Raw genomic sequence first — 25,705 nt, 5'->3', positions numbered from 1 at the left:
AATCATGAATAGATATTTTGACACTGCAGATATTTATACATAGATTTCTGAAAATTGCTTTCCTCATTAGAAAATAAACAAATACAAAAGGCCAATTGGATAATTGAATTAACATATATTTATGATTTGCAAATATTTAACTATTTTAGTAGGTTAATGTTGTTGTAATTTCATACAATCTGTAGATTTCAACAATTCCTGTTGAGTAAAAAAATGATATGACATTATGGGAATTTCTTTGGGTTGCTTCAAATATTTCTGCATGCTTCATATGCTGTTGATATAAGTATTATTCCTCTTTCTCATGGAAATATCTCCAATAATAATCATCTATTCCAAGTTTTAAATTTTCTAGCTTCTCTCTCTTAAATTAAAATGCTTGGGGAAAAGTAAAATATAAGATTTTGGTAAAGCAATGGTAAAGCATTATGCTGATATATTTTTTGAAATCTACTGGAAATTATTCTAGTATATTTTATAAATTGTTTCAATGAAAGATAAAAAGACAGGTCATCTTTCAAAAGAAGGTAATACTAATCACATGTATATAAAAACATCAGAACAGCCTTACAGACACATGTTAACAAGAACAGCTGCCTTTGGTAACTTAAAGATACATACATAAATAATAATGACAAGGATATTAAGTTACACTTGACATTGAAATACTAATAAACATTAACAATCAGGAAACATAAGAGTACATGGATAACTACATTCCATTTTTAATTATTACAGAAAGAATTTACAACATGAATTATGTAATCAATTAATAAACTCATAAAATGCTAAATGAGAAGTAACAATCATACCAACAAACTGGGCAATAAAATTTTGATTTTTTTAAAAGAAATATGTTTCCATAATATTCATCAATTTTATCAATATTTTCAAAATATGCAGTTTTCATTTAAGAAACTGTTCCAGAAAAATTAACCAATTGAGAACACAATGAAATGCATTTTTGATTGCTTCACATTATGATCTGGAAAGATTAAACAGCCAGTTAAAATATAATAAACAAAACATTCATTCATTGGAATAGAAATGGTTTAATTTACTGATTACAGAAAATGGTGATGACATAAAATTTGTGAAGGCATTGTATTTTCTGAGACTGTGAAGTGATTCATTTAATTTGAAATTGAAGCAATCTGTTGCTTTTCTATTAGAGAGGTTTCTGAATGTAAATAAAGAAATATTATTTAAATTGTTTAATGGCACAGTAATAAGTTGTCTAAAAGCAAAGTGATTATTGGATATGAAAGGCAGGCATCTTGAGAGATGAATTACACATTCATAATAAACATACAACCTGATCCTCCTAAGTGAAAGTGGATGGACTTATCGGGATCTCCTGATGTAGGTTTCTTAATATATTATGCAAGCAAACAGCTTTTATTAAGTACTGTATTTTCCAGTGTATAAGACGCACCCAAGAAATTTAATACAATTTTCTGGAAAAAACCTAAACTTTAAAGTATGATTTAAAAAAAAAAATTTTTTTTGATGTTGAATCACATATTTATGAAAAGAAATAATTTTGTCTTCATATTCTTTTGGCATTTTTTGACTGATTTTTGTTTTTGTACGCATACAAAGTCCACTGCATTTCATGAAACAGTAACACCATGATGCACCACCTTTAAAATCTTCAATGTTACGCACACAGGCTACTTTGACTGCATGTGTATGAATCATTTTTGTTGAAATGGCGATGCCATTTTGCTGATTTTCTTGCACCAATTTCAAAACTTTGGTCTCTAGTTCTGGCCACTTTGCAATTTTTCCACATTCCATGCACTTTTTATTATGCAAATTGTACAAAATCTCCTTCTGACCATGGCAAGTTCTAATCATTTTTTCTGTAGGCAGAGGTCCAAAATGTCTTTCAGCTTCCCTATTCCCATGTTCTTCTGCATATTTTACAACCTTGAAGTATACGAATGTCACCTGTTTTTTTCATCACTAAAATCTATGGGGAAATATCAAACTTAACACAAAATATCTCAACACGTCAACTCAATACTGATAAACATCAGTAACTGATTACTCGGATAAGATATTATGAAACTTGAATAGGGACTCCCTGTTCTTAGCAATGATGTGCTAGAAGTCACTTGAAGGTCACGCATCAATTTGATTGCACCATTAACTGCCTACAAAGATCTTGGAACATAAAAGGGAGTGTGTATGACTTTGAAAAGAGGAAACAATCTTTACCTTCATTATATAAGATGCACCCCATTTTTAAGATGAATTCTTAATGTAAAAAAGTACATCTTATACACCAGAAAATATGGTATAACATGACACTCAGTCATAAACTTTCTTACTTCAAGTTTGCAAAACTGATAATCATCATAATGAATTCTTTAATATCTTGAAAGCTCTTATTAATAACATCACTCTATTTTGCAGGTCTTCATGCAGAAAACAATTTGAGCATGACCAAAGAAATTGTTTTTTTAGTTATACAGCTGTGAAAGTATTGCAATAATATGCAGATGAGTGAAGAGATTTTTCTGAATTTTAAATTACTGTTTTCAGTTTACACAGTTGGGAAAAAAATTCAAACCAAGTTTCTATTAATATTGAACTCTTAAATGGCATTTGATGTAAATTAATCTTAAAATCATAATGAAATACTTTCTCATTAGAAAACATGACAGAACAAACAAAAAATGGCCTTCCTTCATTGTGAATCATTGTGTACAAATCAATGGATAAATAAGCTGTTGCCCATGAAAACAGTTCATCTCATATATTACTGGAAAATGAATTTTGCTTAGTGGTGACTAATAAATCACTGTCCAAGTCAATTGCCAGAAATTTCCTGAAAAACTGTTATACAGATTGGGAACTAATAAATGGCATTACAATTTCTGTTCTAAAAGAGCTTGCACAAATTTCAGAATATAAATATTTTTCTTGATAATGAACTAATATATGTCTCAAAAACACTTCCACAACAAAGTATTTTTTTATTAGAAACCATTTCAGAAAAAATGAAATGGTATTTTTCACTGAGTCGACCTAATGAATGGTTTTCTTAAGTGTGAGCCAATAAATGTCTCTTCATGTTACTTGAATTTGAAAATGCCTTTCCACATATTTTACAGTAAAATGGCTTTTCTCCCATATGAATTAACAAATGTGCTTTCAAGCTATTTGAGTGTGAAAATGCCTTTCCACATCTACCACAAAGGAATTGTTTTTCTTTAGAATGAACTACTAAATGTCTCTTCAGGATGCTTGACAGTGCAAATGCCTTTCCACAAATCTCACAAGAGAATGGTTTTTCTTGAGTATGAACTAGAATGTGGGTTTTCAAATGACTTGAGGATGAAAATGCCTTTCCACAACTTTCACAAAGGAATGGTTTCTCTTGATTATGAATTAACATATGGGTTTTCAAGCTACTTGAGTGTGAAAATGCTTTTCCGCATCTACCACAAGGGAATGGTTTCTCTTTAGAATGAACTAATAAATGTCTCTTCAGGATACTTGACAGTGCAAATGCCTTTCCACAACTCTCACAAGAGAATGGTTTTTCTTGAGTATGAACTAAATTATGGCTTTTCAAATTACTTGAGGATGAAAATGCCTTTCCACAACTTTCACAAACAAATGGTTTCTCTTGATTATGAACTAGCATATGGGTTTTCAAGTGACTTCTCTGTGAAAATGCCTTTCCACAACTCTCACAAGAGAAAGGTTTTTCTTGTTTGTGAATTAATAAATGCCTCTTCAGGTTACTTGAGTCTAGAAATGCCTTTCCACAATCCTTACAAGGGAATGGTTTTGGTTGTATATGAACTAACAAATGTCTCTTCAGGTTACTTGAGTCTGAAAATGCCTTTCCACAACTTTCACAAGCGAATGGTTTTTCTTGAGTATGAATCAACAAATGCCTATTTAGGCTCTTAGAGTGTAGAAATACCTTCCCACAACTCTCACAAGTGAATGGTTTTTCTTGCATATGAATTAAAATATGGGTTTTCAAATTACTTGAGGATGAAAATGCCTTTCCACAACTTTCACAAAGGTATGGTTTCTCTTGATTATGAACCAGCACATGGGTTTTCAAGTGACTTCTCTGTGAAAATGCCTTTCCACAACTCTCACAAGAGAAAGGTTTTTCTTGTTTGTGAATTAATAAATGTCTCTTCAGGTTACTTGAGTCTGAAAATGCCTTTCCACAACTTTCACAAGTGAATGGCTTTTCTTGAATATGAACCAACAAATGCCTGTTCAGGCTCCTTGAGTGTAGAAATAGCTTCCCACAACTCTCACAAGAGAATGGTTTTTCTTTTCTATGAACTAGCAAATGGGTTTTCAATTTACTTGACCATGAAAATGCATTGCCACAAATTTTAGAAGTGAATAGTTTTTCTTGAGTATGAACTAATAAATGTCTATTCATCAGTTTTCTGTGAAAATGCCTTTCCACAACTGTTACAAAAGAAAGGTTTTTCTTGTATATGAACTAGCAAATGGCTTGTGAAATTACTTGATATGAAAAAGAATACACCCCTTGAGGGTACATGGCAGGAATTTGATGAGGATGATGAAAAAGAATTTTCCACACTTTACATAAAAGGACTTCTTACTGCAAACCAATAAATGCCTTTTAAGATTACTAGATTGTGTAAATTTCTTACACATGTTTCACAAGACAATGATTGTGAGGGACTGAAGAACTAAATGACTTTTCTTGTGACCTGATTTGAGATAGGTCTTTTTAGAAACATTACACGAGATCATTTTTGCTGCTGAGCATGAAGTATCATAGGTTTTCAGTTTTCACAGTTTTAAAATATCTTAATGTAAAATTGAAAAAGAGAAAGGTGTTTCTTTTGTGATCCATAAAGGATTTAGGGGTTCCTTCTAAAATGTTTCAACACTTCAATTTAGATGACATTTTCTTGAGCATGCATGAATAAATTTCTTTCCTGTAATTCTTGAAACTAACTCTTATTACCTTATGATCTACACTGGATATTTTTTGAGAATAAGTTTTGAGTAAGTTATTTTGAGTAGCAAATGAGTTCTTTAATGAATTCTGAGAATAACTAAGAGTCTGCTTTTCTTCATATAAAGTTTTTCATAATAAGATCTATTTGCAAAATAATTTGTACACTACTGTTGACAAAACTGAGCACCTACAGGTTATTCTTCTTTGCCAATATCTGGGAATTTTCAATTTATTCTTTTCCTACAAAAAATTAAAATAAACAGTTGTAATGAGACAAAATTACTTTTACAAAAAATAAGCTTTGAAATATTGTTTGTTTTACACAACACTGAAGTACACAATGCTCTGAATATTATAATTACCAAATGTTCAGTCTATTAATTATCACCATTCAAACTTTTTTCAAACTTAATTATAGTAATGAAGTTCTGTGATTTAAAAAAAAAATTGCTTATACACAAAAACATTTTGTGTATAAGCAAAGGAATCTCTGCAATTACAGATCACAATTTCTAAACAAACTAAAAGATTCCCCTCATTACAAGGAAAATCAACACCATTTTCAACTAAAGCAAGCAATATTATGTGGTTCTTACAATTATAATAAACAATTGATTTCACTTGCATAAATCCTATTTTATTTTCTTTCCCCTCACATGTTCTTTTGTCTTTCTCATCTATATCATAAACTTAAAGCCTTAAATGATAATCACACCTTCATCACTTTAGTAATGAACATAAATATATAATTTAGCATGAAAAGCTATAATTATTAAACCTTATATTTATTTATAACACTTTGTTTATAAAAATGCAAACACGACTAATGCAAAATTTATGAATGAATGTAATTTTACAAGATTCCTTTGCAATTTAAATTCTTTTTATGCTGATTTCTTGAATGTTGTTATGTGCAACCTGTCAATAATCAAAGCTTTTACACTTTTGGACATGTGAGAGGCCAACATTGCACATGCTTATCTAGTCTTAAGTAAAACTGCTCTCTATAATACAGGCAATCAGCACAGCCAAACCTGTCCCCTCCAAAACGTGATCTGTTAATTTTTATTACAAGATGACACTACAGTCCAATACACAAGGTAGAGAATTCCAGTTTGCACACTATCACCACACAACTTAAATCTCCATCTAACCATGCCATATTTTACCAACTGTACCATCTGCTTCCATTAAAATTATTTGGGAATAGGCCTGAATCTCCCTGCATGATGAATTTAAAATATAGAAAAAATACATAAATAAATCAAAATCACCTTCACTTCAGAAAACACATTAAAGGATTCCTCTCATTACAAGGAAAATCAACGGTAAGTCTTTTCAACCAAAGTAAGCAATATTATGTGGTTCTTGCAATTATGATTATTATTATATGCCAGCCTGGTTGGCCAAGCGGTTAGCATATCCACTCTCCAGCCAAAAGGCTGCGGGTTTGAATCGTGCCACATGCGGATGTTTGTGATTGTCTGTGAGAATACTAGCGATGGTGTAGTTAATGATCTGAGTGGTGGAGACAGAGAGCTGTAGAGTAGGTTCCCTCCCTCGATGAGTCTTTGGACTCCCTGGAGGTGACACAAAATAATTATTATTATTATGTCACACTTCAGGGAGGCTAAGACTCATCGACAGAGAGCACAACACAACTCCACAAGTCTCCACCAACTACAACTAATACCATCATCTACACCAATGCCATCTACTGCCCAACACCACCACTAGTATTTTCACAATTACAAACATCCATGCCAACGGCAGGATTTGAACCCAGTCTTTCGGTTGGAGAGTGGATATGCTAATGACTTGGCCAATTCTATTTTATTTTCTTTCCCCTCACATGTTCTTTCATCTTTCTCATCTGTATCACCAAATTTAAAGCCTTAAATGATAATTACATGCTCTGTGCTAATTTGTTCTAAAATGCCAAAGCATTCTACTATCCCTGTTTCGTTCTCAACCAGTATCGGAACTCAAGTATATATCTTTTACCATAGTCACATTTATCTCGCATACAAAGGCTTCAATAGCAACATACCAACCATATACTAATGTCATGTGAAGCCTCTAATTTTAGTAGATGTCACCACTTATATTTGCATCCTATCTGAAAATATAATATTGTTAGCATCATATGTAACCAAGAGCCATATCCATACTGGTTACTATAAAATTTAGAGTGGTATCTTATGATATATATGCAAATTAAAAGTAAACATAATATAGTGCCATTAGGTAGTCCCTCATTATTTTTCTTCAAGTATGTTCTGAAGTTAAACACTATTTGGTGTTTGTTATAGGTAATTGGTCCTAACTACTCAAAAGCTTTCTGAAAATTTTCTTTGCTAACCTTGTGAACTACATTATGTACAATGAAATTTATCATATCATTCTTTCCTATACTACATTATTATAACACAGTATACTGTACTTTATATAAATAGTTTCTATAATGGCAAACAAGTAACTGGTTGAAGAAATTAGTAATGGCTATAACTCTGATTATTCTATTTTGTGTTCATGTCAAAGAAAGAAGCTTTACTTACTAATCTTCATTAAGATGTACCATACTGAAGTAAAGAATTTGCCGATGAATAGTATCAGCATTTTAATATATTCCATTAATTTCAAATTTAAATTTAGTTGTCAAAAATTAGATAAATTTTCATTACGGGTTGGCTGTCGACACGGAGACCAATGCAACACTGATTTTGTTTTCTTTTGATTAAATAACAGCTACAATTTTAAATACCAATATAATTCATTTCATGCAAATAAAAAGGATCATTGTGATTTAGATGACCTGTTTAGATGAAATATACATATTTAGTTTTATTGGTATTGATTTCAAGGCCATTATAATGCTAAACCACTGATAGTCTGCACATATCATGTGAATCCGATTTTTTAAATCCTCAATGGTTGTTTCTATATATATATATATATATATATATATATATATTAATGTTACATCAACGAATGAAATCACTTAACCAAAACGTTTCTGTTCACAAAGATCATTAACATATATGGTGATCAAGATTAAAATATCCCTGTTTTGGCTGAGTGGGCCATCACCCAGTGATCAAAATGCTGCAAAATTTTGCAGGAATATATTGTGCATCATTAGATGTGATAGCTAAGGAAACAGTAGTTCCCAAATTCCCAACCTGGGGTGCTGTATATTATGCGGAATGTAAATATAGTAAAATTTCTGTCTGTCTCTTTCTGTGCACGTGTGTGTGTGTGTGTGAGAGAGACAGAGAGAGAGAGAGAGAGAAGGAGAAAAGCAACACGAGCATAAATAATATTTTTATTAATTTCCTTTAGACATTCATGGACTGCTTTAGTTCCCGGTATGACACAGCTATGTCCTTTGCAGAGTGTGCACAAATTCAGAACACAGCTGGTAAGGAATGATGTTGCCCAGATCATGCGTTATACTTTCTTTCAATGTTGGCAAGTTATAAGAATGATCCCATTAAACCCTATCTTTGAGAAATCCCCAGAGCCAGAAGTCACAGGGGAGTCAGATCAGGTGAACAAAGCAGACACTTTGGATTCTGTTAAATGTTCTTCCATACACCAATAGATAGATGTGTGGCAGGTCCTCATCCTGCATAATAATGCTAAGTTCATGCACAGGCACTGCTGGAGTTGTGGCACAACAAATTGTTTATCCTATAGTTATATCTCTGGGCAGTAAATGAGCAGGTCACAGCACGACTGAGAATGTTCCTCAAAGAAAAATGGTCCAATTAATCATCGGACCATTTTTCTTTGAGGAGAGCAGCAAAAGCATTGCATTTGTTAAGTAGTTCAGATTCATGAGCAAAGCACAGTGGGGCAGGTTAGTGCCATCACTAGGGATGGAATTAACTAGAATATAGGGGAAACATCCGGTAGATCGTTTTTAAACCATCATGCTACTTGTGGAGTTTAGTGATATGTAAATTCCATATATCTGATATTTTCAACACTCTTGGTGGTAGTAATTTGGAACTATTTATTTTATTTTCTCACATACCACTTCCACGTGATGCAAAATATATTTTTGCAAAGTTTCGCAGTATTCAAATTGCTAGATGAAGCTACACAAGGTCTCAAACATGGGTATTTTGATTTTGATCAACTGTGTATTGAAACAAAGTTAGGTTGATACTACCACCTAACTTTATAGAACAGCATATTTTATTATTTTTGTTGTACTATTGAAGGTGCCATAGCGGTAGGTTACTTTCTTTTATTCAAATAAGATTTGAACCAAACATTATAAACTTTTCTAAGGCCGTATTTAGATATTTTCTGATCAAGTAATGATGCACACACTTGAATTCTTTAGATATAACCATGAAAATGTGCTTTTTCCTTATCGAATCGGAATCTGAAGTCAGTACTGAATAAGCATGTAAAAGGATATCTAATTTAGGTATTTTTAACAGATTTATTTTTTAATATCTCAATAACTTTCCAGACTGTCAATAATATCGACAATGGCCTACAATTTCTGAAAACAGCACAGAAACAACCTTTAAGCGTTCTATAAATTTCTGCTGTTCAAAATATTTATAAATAGGAGTAAAGAACCTTTATCTGTAACCTTTGGACATTTATTTGATTATATCCCATCTTCTAACTGAATTATAGGGATTCTTATTGTATGACTTTGATTACTACATTCTTCACTTCATCCTCATTTATTGAATATAGTTAGAATGAATTTCTTCACCAAGAAATAATTCATTCATATAACATCAATTTTTCATTTCACAAAGCACAGCGGCTTGATCATTACCTTCTGGGAATTCAGATGTAGTTTATTTGGTATTTCCAGTTAAGGTATCAACCTCCATTCTTTACTTTTTTTTTCTTTTGCAAACTTTATCTTTTTGTATAATCAGATATCGAAATTTTAGTCATTTTCAAAAACTAAATTATAGGGATTCTTCTTGTATGAATTTACTTTAGTCCTAAGCAATTCATCTCTAATAACCCTGTGTATGTGATGATCTTTTTTTTTTCTATTTTTTTTCATTTAATATATTATGATTTACCATCTGCATATTTATTAATTTTGATGAGTTCCTGATATAATTGATTTACATTTAATTGATCTAAGTGCAGTGGTTTGAAACTTACATATTTCTCAAATGCATTAAAATACATGCTAGTTTGATTCATTTCTAACTCATATCACGACTGGATGGTAGATAGATGCAGCAATATAAATCAATATACTGCTTTTAAAAATATATCTCTCATAGGTCAGTTCATTTGTTATAAATATATCATCAATACAACTTGCTGAATTGCATGTGTGTTTCTCTCATATTACTTTCTGTTTATGCAAAAAAAACACATACAAAGATAATATACTTTTATATTCTTAAATTTTGCTATTTTTGTTATTTAAGTGCAAATTTATATCACTCAGTGGCATAATATTCTTATGTTTGAATGTATTTAGAGCATTATTTAGCTCACTTAAAATAATTCAACTGTGACATCAGGTGCACGATATATAGCAAATACGTGTATATGTATTACTATCATAAATGATCACAGATTCAGCACTTTGTATTTGATTATAATTTATGTAGATGAAGAGTACAGAACTATTCCTACTGATCGGTTAAAATTCCTATGACCATGAATGGTATCACGTGAAAATATCGAGCAATTTTAAGTTATTGGATTCATATCTACCTTAACATCAGTATATCTGTACATTGTCCAATTTCTGATAATAGTAACATAAAATTATCGAAATTTGATCTGAAAGAGTTAATATTTCCATGATTAAATTTACATGCTGAGTTTGAACTAGCATTAAAAAAAAAAAAAAAAAAATTACATTGGTTAGATTATAGTTTTTTTAGTACAGTGGCACCTAGATCTAAGTTATTGAAATGCTGGTCGCATACATTTGGATCAGCCTTGACCCAGTTGTGCACAGTTAGATAGCATTCATTTTTAGGTTAATGATTTCTTTGATTTGTTCGTTGAGATCGTCTGATGAAAAATTTACCATATCTTATCATCTATGTAATTGGATAAACTGGGGATTAGACCAATTAGTGCTGAAAACAATATACACTAGAGGGCTACAATATATGTAGCCCACTAGTGGCAAACTCCACATGGATATTGCCACTAGAGGGCTACATGGCGAGAGTTTGTAGAGAGCTCCTGAACAGATAAGTATTATTTTAAGTAATAATTGATAAATTTGCATGAATCTTAAGTAGTATTATTTACTTTTCTTATCTTAGCGTGTCTGTGTGATTTTTGTGTGTTTTCTGAGTTATTTCAATTAGTAATTTGATAGATATGATTATTAGCATGCACATGGTGCCGATAAGAAGAAATATAATGGCATCCAGATCGCCATCTTTGTCCAAAAATTTTAATATAAAGGATTTTATTCAGTGTACCATTTGTGAAATATATGCTTTGAGGAGAGCGGTTGGAGTCTGGTTAGCCAATGATAGTGGAGTGAATGTGTGAAGATGTAAGGAATGTGAGGATTTAAAGTGTGTTTCAGGACGTGAGTGATATCGTTGTTGAAAGTGGGAATGTAGAAAATAGTAATATGCGATGTATGAATAGTGATATTTCCGAGGTACTACCAGATAGCTGTGAGAGTGGCTTTGAAAGTGAGAATAAAGGTAAACATACAGAACGAATGAATGAATTAACGGATAATAAAAACGATGAGACAGGTGCAATTAGTGAGATCGCACGGTTACATGGAGCGATACATAGGGCAAATCGTCAGCTGGAGCATTGGCAAAAATGTTTACTAAGCATACCAACAAATAAACAGCAAAAAGTATGATAAGAAAAATAAGAGTATGATAGCGAGTGTAAACAAAATGAAAGGGCGAGTGTTGTACGGAGATTCTTTAGTAAGAGGTGTGATAGATGAGTTTGACAAAATCATACCAACCTGGTGTGAACGTTAAGGATGTAAGTGAATCGATTAAAATGCAAAAGCAGAGGGTGAAAGAATTGATAGTGGTAGCAGGAACGAATGATTTGAAAGGGGACAAAATGGCTATGGGAGAGGATTTGAAGGAATTATTTGAGGTAGCAAAAGAGAAGAGTGAGAGAGTTAGGATGGCGAGTCTGTTGCCGCGTATGACAGTGAAGAGGATAGAAGGATGGCCAAAATTGCTAATTACTTTATGCACAGATTATGCAGGAGGAGTGGTGTGGAATTTGTGGATGTGTGGAGGGAGTTCGATGGGCAAAAGGATTTATATAAGATGGATGGTTTACATTTGAATGGATTTAGTGTACGGAGACTTGAAAAGGTGTTGTTGAATGAAGTGGAAGTGCAGAATCAGGGAAACTAGAATTATTGGGGGGGGGGAATAGATATGCAGACTTTAGGTAGACAGTTGAGTGTATGAACGTGTGTAATATGCACAAGCAAGTAATAAAGACAACAAATCAGAATGGGATAGTTAGCATAAGGCATCAAAATAGGGATGGGACAAATGGGCTTGGGCAATACATGTATACTAATGCCAGAAGTATTAAGAACAAGGAGGAAGAATTTTTGGCCTTGGTTGGCACACTTCCAGGCCACACGTTATCGACATTAGTGAAACATGGCTGACAGAAGATGATATAGCTAGCAGGATTGAATGTGAGGGGTATGGTGTGTTCAGGAGTGACAGGGAGAATAAAATGGCGGGAGGAGTGTTATTGATGATAGCTGATGAGCTGCAGCCAAGGAAAATAGAAGTGGAACTGCAGAATAGAGAAAAGAGCATATTTGAGGCTATTTGGTGTGAGACTGAGACTAGCAGAACAAAATATACAGTTGGGTGCTGCTATAGACCAGGTGATGAAATAGATGGTGGAAATAGTATGCATAAGCAAATAGAAGAAATGAGTGGAAGCAGGGTAATTATTATGGGAGATTTCAACTATGGTAACATTGATTGGAAGGAGGAGAGGAAACATGGGAAGAAGGAATTGGATTTTATGCAGTTATTAAGGGATAGCTATCTGCGACAGCATGTAATGGAAAATACTAGAGGTCAGAGAGTGCTTGACCTAGTAATTGCATCTGAGAATTTGGCTGTAACAAATATGACCACGTTGCCACCAATTGGTGAGAGTGATCACAGGGTTTTGACTTCGGAGGTGACTAAAGGTGTGGAATTTGCAATTAAGACAGGGTACTTGTGGAATTATCGGGGTGGCAAGTATTACAAGCTTAGGAGTTTGATTGGTTCATTGCCATGGCATGTAAAACTGCAAGGGCTGGATGTTGATGGTGCATGGGAGGCAGTTAAGAAGTGTTTGCAGTCAATGGCTGACTGTATACCTAGAATCCAAATAATAAATCAAGTAGGAGTTAAATGGATGAATAACACCATTAAGCTTGAGCTGCAAAAAAAATAAACAACTGTGAAGGGAATTTAAAGAGAAAGGTGACCGGCAGGCACATGAACGGTATAAAGTGCAGGCCAGAAGGGTAACGACTGTGGTAAGAAAAGCAAAAGCAGATTATGAAAGAATATTAGCCATGCAGGCTAAAGAGAATCCCAAACAGTTTTTACGATATGTTCCAAGTAAAAAAAAAAATGTATATGGCAGAATAATTTTAAAGAATGCTGATGGCAGGGAGGTAACCAAATCAGTTGATATAATGGAATTACTGAGCAAGCATTTTGCAAGAACATATCATCCATGTGGTGACATTGCATGAATGAACCAATAGCTTATACAGGAATTGTGGTGAATGAAATGGAGGTAAATAGTCTATTACAAAACCTCAATGTCAATACATCTGTGGGATTGGATGGCATACCAGCTTGTGTCGTACTTGAAGCAGCTAAAGAATTGTCTGTGCCCTTGACCATTTTGTTTAATTTGAGCCTCGGGTCTGGGTCAGTCCCAAGGGAGTGAAAAGAGGGGAAAATAGTTCCGCTGCATAAAGGTGGCTCCAAGGCTGCTGTTGAAAATTACCGGCCAATCAGCATAACAGGAATCATTATCAAGGTCTTGGAGAAAATAGTCAAGAGGAAAATACAAGATTGGATAGAAGAAAATGGGATACTGTATCGGGGACAGCATGGTTTTGTGAAGGGTAGGTCATGCCTCAGTAACTTACTCACGTATTATAACACAGCAATAGATGAACTGGATAAGGGTAATGGGTTTACAGTGATTCTACTTGCCCTTGACAGGATACCACATGGAATTCTAATCAGTAAACTGCAGCATATGGGGATGGATATAGGGTTGGTGAGATCTATAGGAGGGTGGTTGATGGAGAAATATCAGAGAGTGGTTTATTCAAGAGTAGAGTCCAAAAAAAGGCGTGTGAGTAGTGGTGTACTGCAGGGTTCTGTTCTTGGACCACTACTGTTGAATTTGTTCATTAACGATACAGGAAAGGATCTGAGAGGAAGTGTTCATTTGTTTGCTGATGATGCAAAGTTGGGTTGGATAGAGCAATAGTAAGTGCACAGATGTCAAAATTTTGCAGGCTGATTTGGATACTTTGGAGGACTGGGCTAAGGAGAAGGAATGTGAATTTAATGTGGCAAAGTGTAAGTAAGGTTATGCATTTTGGGGTGAAAAGATTAGCAGCAGTATATCACATTTTTGGAACCGTACTCCAGGAGATTTACGAGGCCAGGGATTAGGGAGTGTTGGTGGATAGGGAGTGGAAGTTTAGAGGGCACATCGCAACAGTGGCTAAATCAGCTTATCAAATCACTTGGTTGCTGAAAAATTCTTTAACAAGCAGAGACAAACAGGCTATTGTTCCTCTGTATCAAGCCTTGATAAAACCCCATCTAGACTACTGTGCCCAGATATGGGCACCAGGGTTTCTTCTTTATTGGGACAGGAGGTGGAGTGGATCCAGAGACGAGTGACCAAGATGATAGTTGGTCTATGGAATTAACCTTATGAGAACAGGTTGAAAATTTGTGGGTTGCAGAAATTGGTTGATAGGCAGAAAAGGGGTGATATGATTGAGACATTCAAATTACTAAAGGCTTTCTATAAGATTAATTCAGAAGATATTTTTGAGAATAGGACTGGTGGTGGGAGGGCTAGGGGCCATACATGGAAGTTCGGCAAGAGTGTGGTTAGCAAGGGTGTTAGAGCTAGGTTTTTTACTTGGAGAGTGGTGAATGAGTGGAATAAGCTGCCAGAGTCTGCTGTGGGTGCCATGACTGTGAATGAGTTCAAGGCGAGATATGAGAGATACTGTGTGAATGTCAAATAGTTGTTCTTGACATGATGTTAGGGCCTCCCTCAATGAGTCTATCGACTCTTTGGAGTTGTAATTATAATAATAATTAATGAATACAGGACAATATCAATTTAGGAAGCTTGGGATGTTGTCAGACTAAAACTTGTCTTCTTGAAAATGTAAGAATCTTGTCTTATATATGAGGTCACTTTCAGAAGATACATCATAGATACAAATCACTACAAATTTCGTCTCTGCTATGATAAGTGGCCTCACCTAGCAAAAAGCACATATATTCAAGAGAAGGAAATTTCCTAAAACTTAAGAAAACTGCATATACTCTGACAGAAGTAAAATATAATGAAATAACGGTTGTCCTTTCATACTATATGACAGGTAATCCATTATAGAAGAATGCTGTTTCAGAGTTTCAGACAAAATCTCCTGTGTTCAAACAACCATGCAGATTAACTTCATATAATTTATTCACCTATGTATCACTGAGAATTAGAACTCAGCACTTTTCATTGCAAGTCTGCAATAATTTACAGTGACAATAGAAGCACTGTAGATGGCATTAAAAACCAAAATAAACCCAACATAACAATTTTTCATGAACCCTGTTCCATATTCCTATAATGTGGCACTTCGCAATGCTAATTTATCTAGAACAGCGTTCTAGAGATAGATTAGGATTTCTTTACATGATATAGTTCTATACACGATATTTTGCCCTGAATGATAACAGCTGAATTTGAGGAAATGATGACTGCTAATGAAAGTAAAAATAAACATTTTACTATTCTTCTCTTCAATATGTCTACTTAAGATTATAGATACTTACTAAGTGAAGACAAAATTGCTCGGTTTCACCCAATTTTATTTTTTCTGAACAAAGCCTCAACAACAACAGAATACGAAAATCTGATCTTTTTTAAAGTCAGCAACGTGGTTCACCTATCTCTGAAACTTTTCAGAAGAGTTTAGTTGTTTATTTTGTAACTTAGGATACTATTGCGGTGACTAATTGGCAATCTTCTGTTTGTTTCATCATATTGTTCTAAGAAATTACATTAATGCTTGTCCATCCAGGTAAGAATTTTAAAACACCTCGAACTACTTGCATGCAAATAAGATATTTCATGTGACATTTATTTCACATTGCTACATCAGTGCGATTTCAATAAGCAGAGATGGCTAATGTTAATGAAGATAACAAAGAAAATTTCCTGTAATTTTTCCATAACACTCACATTATATATCATGTTAAATGGACATCTTCAGCATCCTGCATAACGTGTTTATTAATATCATTGTAATAATAATCTCATAGATTATAAAAACCATGCATTTAAAATTGACATACAAGGACTTAACTGGAGATAGCTTCACCGATTTATGCACACTACATATATTCTTTAAAACTACATATATTCTGTAATTAATATCCAAACTACTTACATTTTAGATTCCACTGTACTTTATACAAATTGCATAAAGAAGCACAAAATCATCTTTAAAATGTAATTTTGGCTCACCGCTTCATTTGAAACAAACATGACACCATTACTAGATAACACGTAATTGCACTGCGCCACCTGCAAAGGTAAAATTTAAGAAAACAATAATTAAAATAACAAAATAAAGAAGGGCAGAAACCAGTACATATATATTCCATAACTATTCTTACGCTCATTATAATATTGTTATTATTATTATTAAAATATAGTGGTATATTATTAATATTATTATTATTACATGACACCTCCAGGAAGACCACTGACACATCGAGGGAGTGCACTTATTCTACAACTCTGTCTCCATCTCTAACGAACCGCATCTACACCAACGCCATCTATCGCTGAACACCACCGCCATCACGACTAGTATTTTCACAGACAATCAAAAACATCCATGCCCACGGCAGGATTCGAACCTACAGCATTTTGACTGGACAGCAGATACGCTAACCACTAATATTTTATTTTCTCAAAAGCAAAGCATCTATGTACATTCGGACGAACTATTTACATATATACAGTAAGTACATAGCATGCTTATTTCAGTTAACAATTTTCATTTACAACATAATAATATGCCCAATATTATTTTCACCTAGATTCCTGTGCAATTTTTTGGGTAGTTATTTTGCAATTTAACATAAGTTACACATTGAAGTATTACAATATATTTACGTTATCTGAATATTATAAGACATATACTTCCTCTTATGCAAACATATACTGTATATATATATATATATATATATATATATATATATATTAGGATAACCAAGCAATTTTATATGCTTGGTTATTTTAGCTCCTAATCCCAAGTGTGCAAACAATTAAGTTTGCGCCTGAAACAAAGTTCAAGTCTAAAGATGGTACAACACCAGGGCAGCTCATTGTAAAGGTGGTTAAAGCTTTGATCACTATTCTTAGTATTTTCCCATAATGTAAAGCACATCTCACTAGAAGATGTATACTGCAATGCATTATGGGTGGGGTCACTACCCAGACCGGTTTCGACCTTTTTTGAGGTCTCCTCAGTGAGTAGCTAGACCCTAAATACCAAGGTTTTAGTAATACAAAGCCTTATCAACTTTAATTATATAAGTTGCAACAAGGTGTATTAAGTTTTAATAAAAATCTCTGGAGGAGATATTGATGGGAATAAATTTTTAACTTGGGTATATTGTATATTAGGATAACCAAGCAATTTTATATGCTTGGTTATTTTAGCTCCTAATCCCAAGTGTGCAAACAATTAAGTTTGCGCCTGAAACAAAGTTCAAGTCTAAAGATGGTACAACACCAGGGCAGCTCATTGTAAAGGTGGTTAAAGCTTTGATCACTATTCTTAGTATTTTCCCATAATGTAAAGCACATCTCACTAGAAGATGTATACTGCAATGCATTATGGGTAGTGACCCCACCCATAATGCATTGCAGTATACATCTTCTAGTGAGATGTGCTTTACATTATGGGAAAATACTAAGAATAGTGATCAAAGCTTTAACCACCTTTACAATGAGCTGCCCTGGTGTTGTACCATCTTTAGACTTGAACTTTGTTTCAGGCGCAAACTTAATTGTTTGCACACTTGGGATTAGGAGCTAAAATAACCAAGCATATAAAATTGCTTGGTTATCCTAATATACAATATACCCAAGTTAAAAATTTATTCCCATCAATATCTCCTCCAGAGATTTTTATTAAAACTTAATACACCTTGTTGCAACTTATATAATTAAAGTTGATAAGGCTTTGTATTACTAAAACCTTGGTATTTAGGGTCTAGCTACTCACTGAGGAGACCTCAAAAAAGGTCGAAACCGGTCTGGGTAGTGACCCCACCCATAATGCATTGCAGTATACATCTTCTAGTGAGATGTGCTTTACATTATGGGAAAATACTAAGAATAGTGATCAAAGCTTTAACCACCTTTACAATGAGCTGCCCTGGTGTTGTACCATCTTTAGACTTGAACTTTGTTTCAGGCGCAAACTTAATTGTTTGCACACTTGGGATTAGGAGCTAAAATAACCAAGCATATAAAATTGCTTGGTTATCCTAATATACAATATACCCAAGTTAAAAATTTATTCCCATATATATATATATATATATATAGATAGATAGATAGATAGATAGATAGATATAACATTAGCTAACGCCTTTTTTGTTCCCATACAGGGAGTAGGCGAGGCGTTTACCCAATCTAACTTTTGGAGACTGAGTGGGGCGTTCAATCTCCACTGGCAGCCATTGTTATTAGGATTGTCTCGGGATGTATACATTTATAAAATTAATATTTAACTGACTAGAACCCGAGAAAGTATAACACAAAAAACTTTAATAAATAACGACTAGTTTCATCGGTGTCACGACTTCTTCAGGGAAGTAAGAAATAATACAAAACTTATAAAACTAACAAGGCACAAAACATGGACTTTCCAGCTTAATAAAAAGAAGAAGAATAATAACAGTCATAATTGAATTGGTGACCGCGTGCTATTGTGAGCATGAGTTGAATGTGAGTGACAGCTAATTTTAGGGCACCAGTATTGGATTACTGCGCAATGGGAATCAGGCAAACTGTAGCTCAGACTGTTGTTCATGTGTGAAGGGTCCAGAACTATTTCTTTGAAATCTACAATTTGTCTTTCAAATTCATCCTTGCATATATATAAATTGGTTGTGCGGTCCCAATCAACTCTGTGTTCATGTTCTTCGAGGTTAGAGTTGGCGGCAAAAAGACCATGACTGGAAAGGGTGCTTGCTTGTGTTCTACTGCAGGAGATGTTCACGTCTATGTTCTTCAAGACGTAGTGAAATAGATTTATCTGTCTGACCAAAAAAAGGTCGACCACAGTCGAATATAACTTTATAAACACCAGGAAGATGCAGTTGGTTGTGTTTTGGTCTACTCAGAAGAGAACGAAGTTTTTGCAGAGCTGTATAATCGGTCTTTATGTTGAATTTCTTCATAATCCTAGATAGTTTTGGGGTAAGAGAGCTAATAAATGGTAACTGGATGTGAGTAATAGGGTTGGATTCATCTTCATGTCGAGGTTGTTGACGTGGTCTTAAACGTTAAGCGATGTTACGATATGAATATCCTTTATTTAAGAAGGTGTTTTTCAGGAAGTTAAGTTCTGTTTGAAGGTCTTCTTATGTGGAAGCAAGATATCTTGCACGATGGGCAAGGGTGGAGATGATGCCAAATTTTTGAGGAGGGAAGTGATGAGAAGAGGCATGCAAATGTCTATCAGTGCGGATGGTTTTTCGAAAAATTAAAAAAATTTAAGACAGTCAGCTAATCTACTGGTCTTCAGATCCAAAAAGGGGAGAACGCCGTTAATCTCTAGTTCTGATGTGAATTTAATGTTCTCATGTTGATTATTTAAATGGTTTAGGAAGTTTTGTAGTTCCTCTAAACGATGTTTCCAGATAAGGAAGAAGTCATCTATGTAACGTAACCACAGTTTAGCTATTAAAGTAGCGATAGAAATAGCTCTCTCTCTCTTCAAAATCTTGTAAAAAAATGTTAGCTAAGACTAGGGATAGAGGGCTGCCCATAACTGTCCCTCTTGTTTGTTTATATATTTTTTCTTCGTAGCAGAAATAGCCGGGATTAATGCAGTGCGTTACTAGAGCAAATGTTTTCTTACAAACCTTGTCCTTAAGAAGAGTCAGAACTTCTTCTGTACGTACATTCGTAAAACGAGACACGATGTCAAAACTCACCATTCTGTCAGTCTTTGCGATTTAATTTTTTTTATTTTTGAGATGAAATCTTCAGAGTTTTTGATGAAGGAGGAGGAATTGCTAACTAGATGTTTTAAAGAAGCTGCACGATATTTAGACAGATTGTATGTAGGTGAGTCAATATCTTACACAATAGGAATCTATCTAGGATTATGAATAAATTCAACATAAAGACCGACTATGCAAATCTGCCAAAACTTCGTTCTTTTCTGAGTTGACCAAAACACAACTAACTGCATTTTCCTGGTGTTTATAAAGTTATGTTCGACTGTGGTCGACCTTATTTTGGTCAGACAGATAAATCTATTTCACTACATCTTGAGGAACATAGACGTGACATCTCCTACACTAGAACACGAGCGAGCGCCCTTTCCAGTCATGTTCTTTTCTCCGCCAACTCTAACCTTGAAGAACGTCAACACCAAGTTGATTGGGACCGCACAACCAATTTATATATATGCAGTGATGAATTTGTAAGATGAATTGTAGAATCCAAACAAATATTTCTGGATCCATCACACATGAACAACAATCTGAGCTACAGTTTGCCTAATTCCCATACGCAGTAATCCAATACTGGCGCTCTAAAATTAGCTGTCACACACATTCAATTCATGCTAACAATAGCACGCGGTCACCGAGTCAAATATGACTGTTACTATTCTTCTTCTTTTTATTAAGCTAGAAAGTCCATGATTTTTACCTCGTTAGTTTTATAAGTTTTGTGTTATTTGTTACTCACCTGAAGACGTCGGGACACCGATGAAAGTATTCGTGATTTATTAAAGTTTGTTGTGTTATATTTTCTCGGGTTCTAGTCAGTTAAATATTAATTTTATATACATCCCGAGTCAATCCTAATAACAATATATATCTACCTTCTGACGAGGTTAAGGTACATCATATCAAGGAATATCATAAAACTCTGGTAAAGATTGGATATTTCATTAACAGGTTAGTTTTTCTGAAAAGATGCAAATTTCACTCTGTCATCCCAAAGTTTTAGAGTTCAAAGAATCGATTCGCACTAAACGTGCTTATAATATCTACCGCAAGGCTGAACTTGATTTATTAAATGAAAGAATCGCAGATATGAAGTCCACTTCATCTTCTTTTTTTCTCTAAAAGAGATTCTTTAGAAAATAACTTAAGTTCATCTTTAGATAACGGGTCCTGGATTGATATTAAAAACATGAGTTCTCTCCGTGCTTCTGGATCGCAACACTCCAACAAATTAATTCTTATCAGAAAATTCAACCAACTTAAACAGGAGCAAACTCGCCAACCTCATATCTATTCACAAAATTAAAAAAATGTTGTGATTAACAAATCCTCACACACACACACTTTCTCCTGCAGAACTAAGTGTGTCTCAAAACGTCTTAACTTAAAGGCAGCTGCGCATTTACCAAAACAAACTGCGAATCTGCTTAGGATCGATGCCATCTTCACTATAAACAACAGTCGTCGTCCTACAGATAATCTATCTTCGACAGAAAGAAATGCAATCCACCTGCTTTGTAACAACAATGATATTATTATCTTACCTGCTCATAACGCAATTGTAATCTTACACAAATCTCACTATCGTCGAAAGATTAACAACTTATTAAGTTCTGATAGCTATTCTATCCTAGATAGTGATTCCACAAGAGAACTTTATAACTGTACAAACTATCTTCTGAAATCTACATCAGAACTTCCTAGACAGACAACATTATTTCTCCGCTCTTTCAATCCCCTCTTTCCTCGTTTGTATGGCCAGCCTTAGATCCACAAGGCTGACACTCCTTTAAGACCTATTGTGGAAGGGGTTGACTCACCTACTTAAAATCTGTCTAAATATCTTGCAGCTTCTTTAAAACATCTAGTTGGCAATTCCTCCTACTTCATCAAAAACTCTGAAGATTTCATCTCAAAAATAAAAAATTTAAATCTCAACGATTCTGAGAGAATGCTGAGTTTTCACATCGTGTCTCTTTTTACGAATGTACCTACAGATGAAGTTCTGACTCTTCTTAAGGACAATGTTTCTAAGAAAATATTTGCTCTACTAACGCACTGTATTAATTCAGGCTATTTCTAGTACGAAGAGAAAAAATATAAAGAAACAAGCGGGTTAGCTATGGGCAGCCCTCTATCCCCAGTCTTGGCTAACATTTATTTACAAGATTTTGAAGAGAGAGCTATTTCTATAGCTACATTGATGACGTCTTCCTTATCTGAGAACATGGTTTAGAGGAACCAGAAAACGTCCTAACCATTTAAATAATCAACATGAGAACATTAAATTCACATCAGAACTAGAGATTAATGGCGTTCTCCCCTTCTTGGATCTGAAGATCAGTAGATTACCTGACTCTCTTAAATTTTCAATTTTTCGAAAAACCACCCACAGTGATAGATATTTGCATGCCTCTTCTCACCACTTCCCTCCTCAAAAACTTGGCATCATCTCCACCCTTGCCCATCGTGCAAGATGTCTTGCTTCCACAGAAGAAGACCTTCAAACAGAACTTAACTTCCTGAAAAACACCTTCTTAAATAATGGACATTCATGTCGTAACATCGCTAAACGTTTGAGACCACGTCAACAACCTCGACATGAAGATGAATCCAACCCTTTCACTCACATCCAGTTACCATTTATTAGCTCTCTTACCCCAAAACTATCTAGGATTATGAAGAAATTCAACATAAAGACCGATTATACAACTCTGCCAAAACTTCGTTCTTTTCTGAGTCGACCAAAACCAAAACACAACCAGCTGCATTTTCCTGGTGTTTATAAAGTTATGTACGAATGTGGTCGAACTTATTTTGGTCAGACAGATAAATCTGTTTCACTACGTCTTGAGGAACATAGACGTGACATCTCCTACAGTAGAACACGAGCGAACGCCCGTTCCAGTCATGGTCTTTTTTCCGCCAACTCTGACCTCGAAGATCGTCAACACCAAGTTGATTGGGACCGCATAACCAATTTATATATATATGCAATGATGATTTTGAAAGACGAATTGTAGAATCCAAAGAAATAGTTGTGGACCCTTCACACACATGAACAACAATCTGAGCTACAACTTGCCTGATTCCCATAACGCAGTAATCTAATACTGGTGCTCTAAAATTACCTGTCACTCACATTCAACTCATGCTAACAATAGCATGCGGTCACCAATTCAAATATGACTGTTACTATTCTTCTTTTTATTAAGCTGGGAAGTCCATGTTTTTTGCCTTGTTAGTTTTATAAGTTTTGTGTTATTTCTTACTCCCCTGAAGAAGTCGAGACACCGATGAAACTAGGAAACTAGTGGTGATTTATCAAAGTTTTTTGTGTTATTCTTTCTCGAGTTCTAGTCAGTTAAATATTAATTTTATAAATATATATATATATATATATATATATGAACAACGATGCTTTTATTACAGGGTTATTATAGCGTAGTTAGAAAATAGCTCAAGTAATTACCTTATTGTCGAAGTTTTTATTATCTTTTCTTTTTTTTTTTTGGTTATGCAGGTAACCGTATCATTAATTGCAATTAAATTAAAATATGTTTAGTCCCTCTTTATCTATTAACAATAGAAATAAACTATTCATTTAAACTCGTAGGGGAAGAGCCGTTTTCTCGTTAATAGTAAGGACAAACCCCATCATCATAAAACACTTTGATTTACTGAATAGTTCTTTATACTGCCGCTGCCCAGGAACATGAGGCTTCTGATAACAGTGAAGTACTTAAAGATGAGATGGAATTAGTTCTTATAGAAACCACTTGCATTTGCAAACGAAGCCTAATGTTGCAAGTGAGTAATTCGGACCATACATAGAAACTGATATACACGGTGAATATGATTTTAATCAAAGAGGGAAATGGATTCCGATAACTTCAGGATTGTTTCAAGACAGCGTCTATTATTTAAGAAACTAAAATAAAAGACAAAATTAGTACCTTCAGACATCATTTCTTAAGTTTTCTAAAAGGAAGATACTCCACACTAGGAATATAATTTTCTGTATTATTCCACGAAAATGAAGTATCACTTAGAATAATAAGTTCTTTTTATTGATTTATGCACTAGTTTTGTGTGATTCTGATTCACATCATCAAGATAGTAATAATAAGCAAACGACTTTTTATTCCCGTATAGGAAGTAGGCAAGGTCTTTGAACCCCAGTGGACATCCCGAATATTTAGTTGGGAACTGGTCGAAGAAAGCCTTAGAAAAAGTTCCTCATTTATACTAACTGTAAATTGAACTTTGCGTGGCCAAGCGCAGAGGATGCAATTGACACTTCCACTGAACTACACTGTGAATAAGTTTAAAAAATACTTGAAAACAATAATAAAAGTTAGTAAAAATATTTAGATATGAATAACAATGAAGCATGCATTTTGTATGATGATGTTTGTTGGTCCGTGCACTGCTGTATAGTACTACTGGTAAACACTATTGTCATGATGGATTAGCGAAGACTAAATCTGATGTAAAATTACTCAGCTGATTCCTTGAACGCTGTAGAGAAAAAACGTTAATCTGTGGAACACTTTTGTTTGTTACGTTCTCTGTGATGTCCGCTCGCCCCTAGTTGTGTTTGTCGTCAGTCCTGATTTGTGTCTTCCTTCATTCTTATCTCCCTGAAGTATTCTGGTAAGCTTACCACTCCAGACCTGCCTGTCTGTCCTATGATGGCTAAATCACAAGTACAGTTGATCTTGCAGATACCCGATTTTCAAGTAGTTGATATGGAGTTTAGGAGACTTCAGATGATTCCAGATCTTGCTAATTGGTTAGAAGGCGACCATTATATTTTATGACGTAGCAACCTCCCTTGCTATTTTGCCTTTAACTGATAGTATATCATGTAGTATGGCAACAAACGAAAATCAAGCACATGAATTACCGATTTCTCCCTCTGAAGAGCGTTCAGAGAATCAGCTGAAATGATGAAACTTCCTCTTCAGTGCAAGATAAAGGAAGGGATAATTTTGCCTCAGGTTTGGTCTTCAGTTATTTTTTGTCATAATATCATTTTTTTTTTTTTTTGGTCATCCTATAGGTCTGGAGACCTTGGTGGCCATATTCCTTTGGAGATTATGCGATCTCTGAAGAAGCTGGTTACAACTGACATCTTTTGGTCTATGTCATGTGTAACCTACAAAGGAATATGGCCACCATGGTTTCCAGATCTTTCCACAAGACACAT

General features: G+C 34.3%; 1 protein-coding gene across 1 annotated transcript; it reads right to left on the bottom strand.

Moving 5' to 3' along the window:
* Positions 1-214: 214 nt before the first annotated feature.
* Positions 215-16,768, bottom strand: LOC150099288 (uncharacterized). The gene is made up of 2 exons (XM_090403718.1): positions 16,677-16,768; positions 215-5,218 (listed from the first exon to the last, which is right to left on the bottom strand). Exon 2 carries the CDS (start codon positions 4,424-4,426, stop codon positions 3,053-3,055), a length of 1,374 nt encoding a protein of 457 aa, XP_090259844.1. The 5' UTR covers positions 4,427-5,218; positions 16,677-16,768; the 3' UTR covers positions 215-3,052.
* Between the last annotated feature and the right edge of the window lie 8,937 nt (positions 16,769-25,705).

The sequence above is a fragment of the Typopeltis vanoorti genome, chromosome 14 (genome assembly GCF_054136105.1).
Source record: "Typopeltis vanoorti isolate ZY-2024b chromosome 14, IOZ_Tvanoo_1.0, whole genome shotgun sequence".
Classification (NCBI taxonomy): Eukaryota; Metazoa; Arthropoda; class Arachnida; order Uropygi; family Thelyphonidae; genus Typopeltis; species Typopeltis vanoorti.
The sequence above is the reverse complement of the archived record's forward strand: the minus strand, read 5'-3'. Positions and strand labels throughout refer to the sequence as shown.

Coding starts and splice junctions, on each gene's coding strand:
- LOC150099288 (XM_090403718.1), bottom strand. CDS start 4,426: ATGAATAGACATTTATTAGTTCATACTCAAGAAAAACTATTCACTTCT.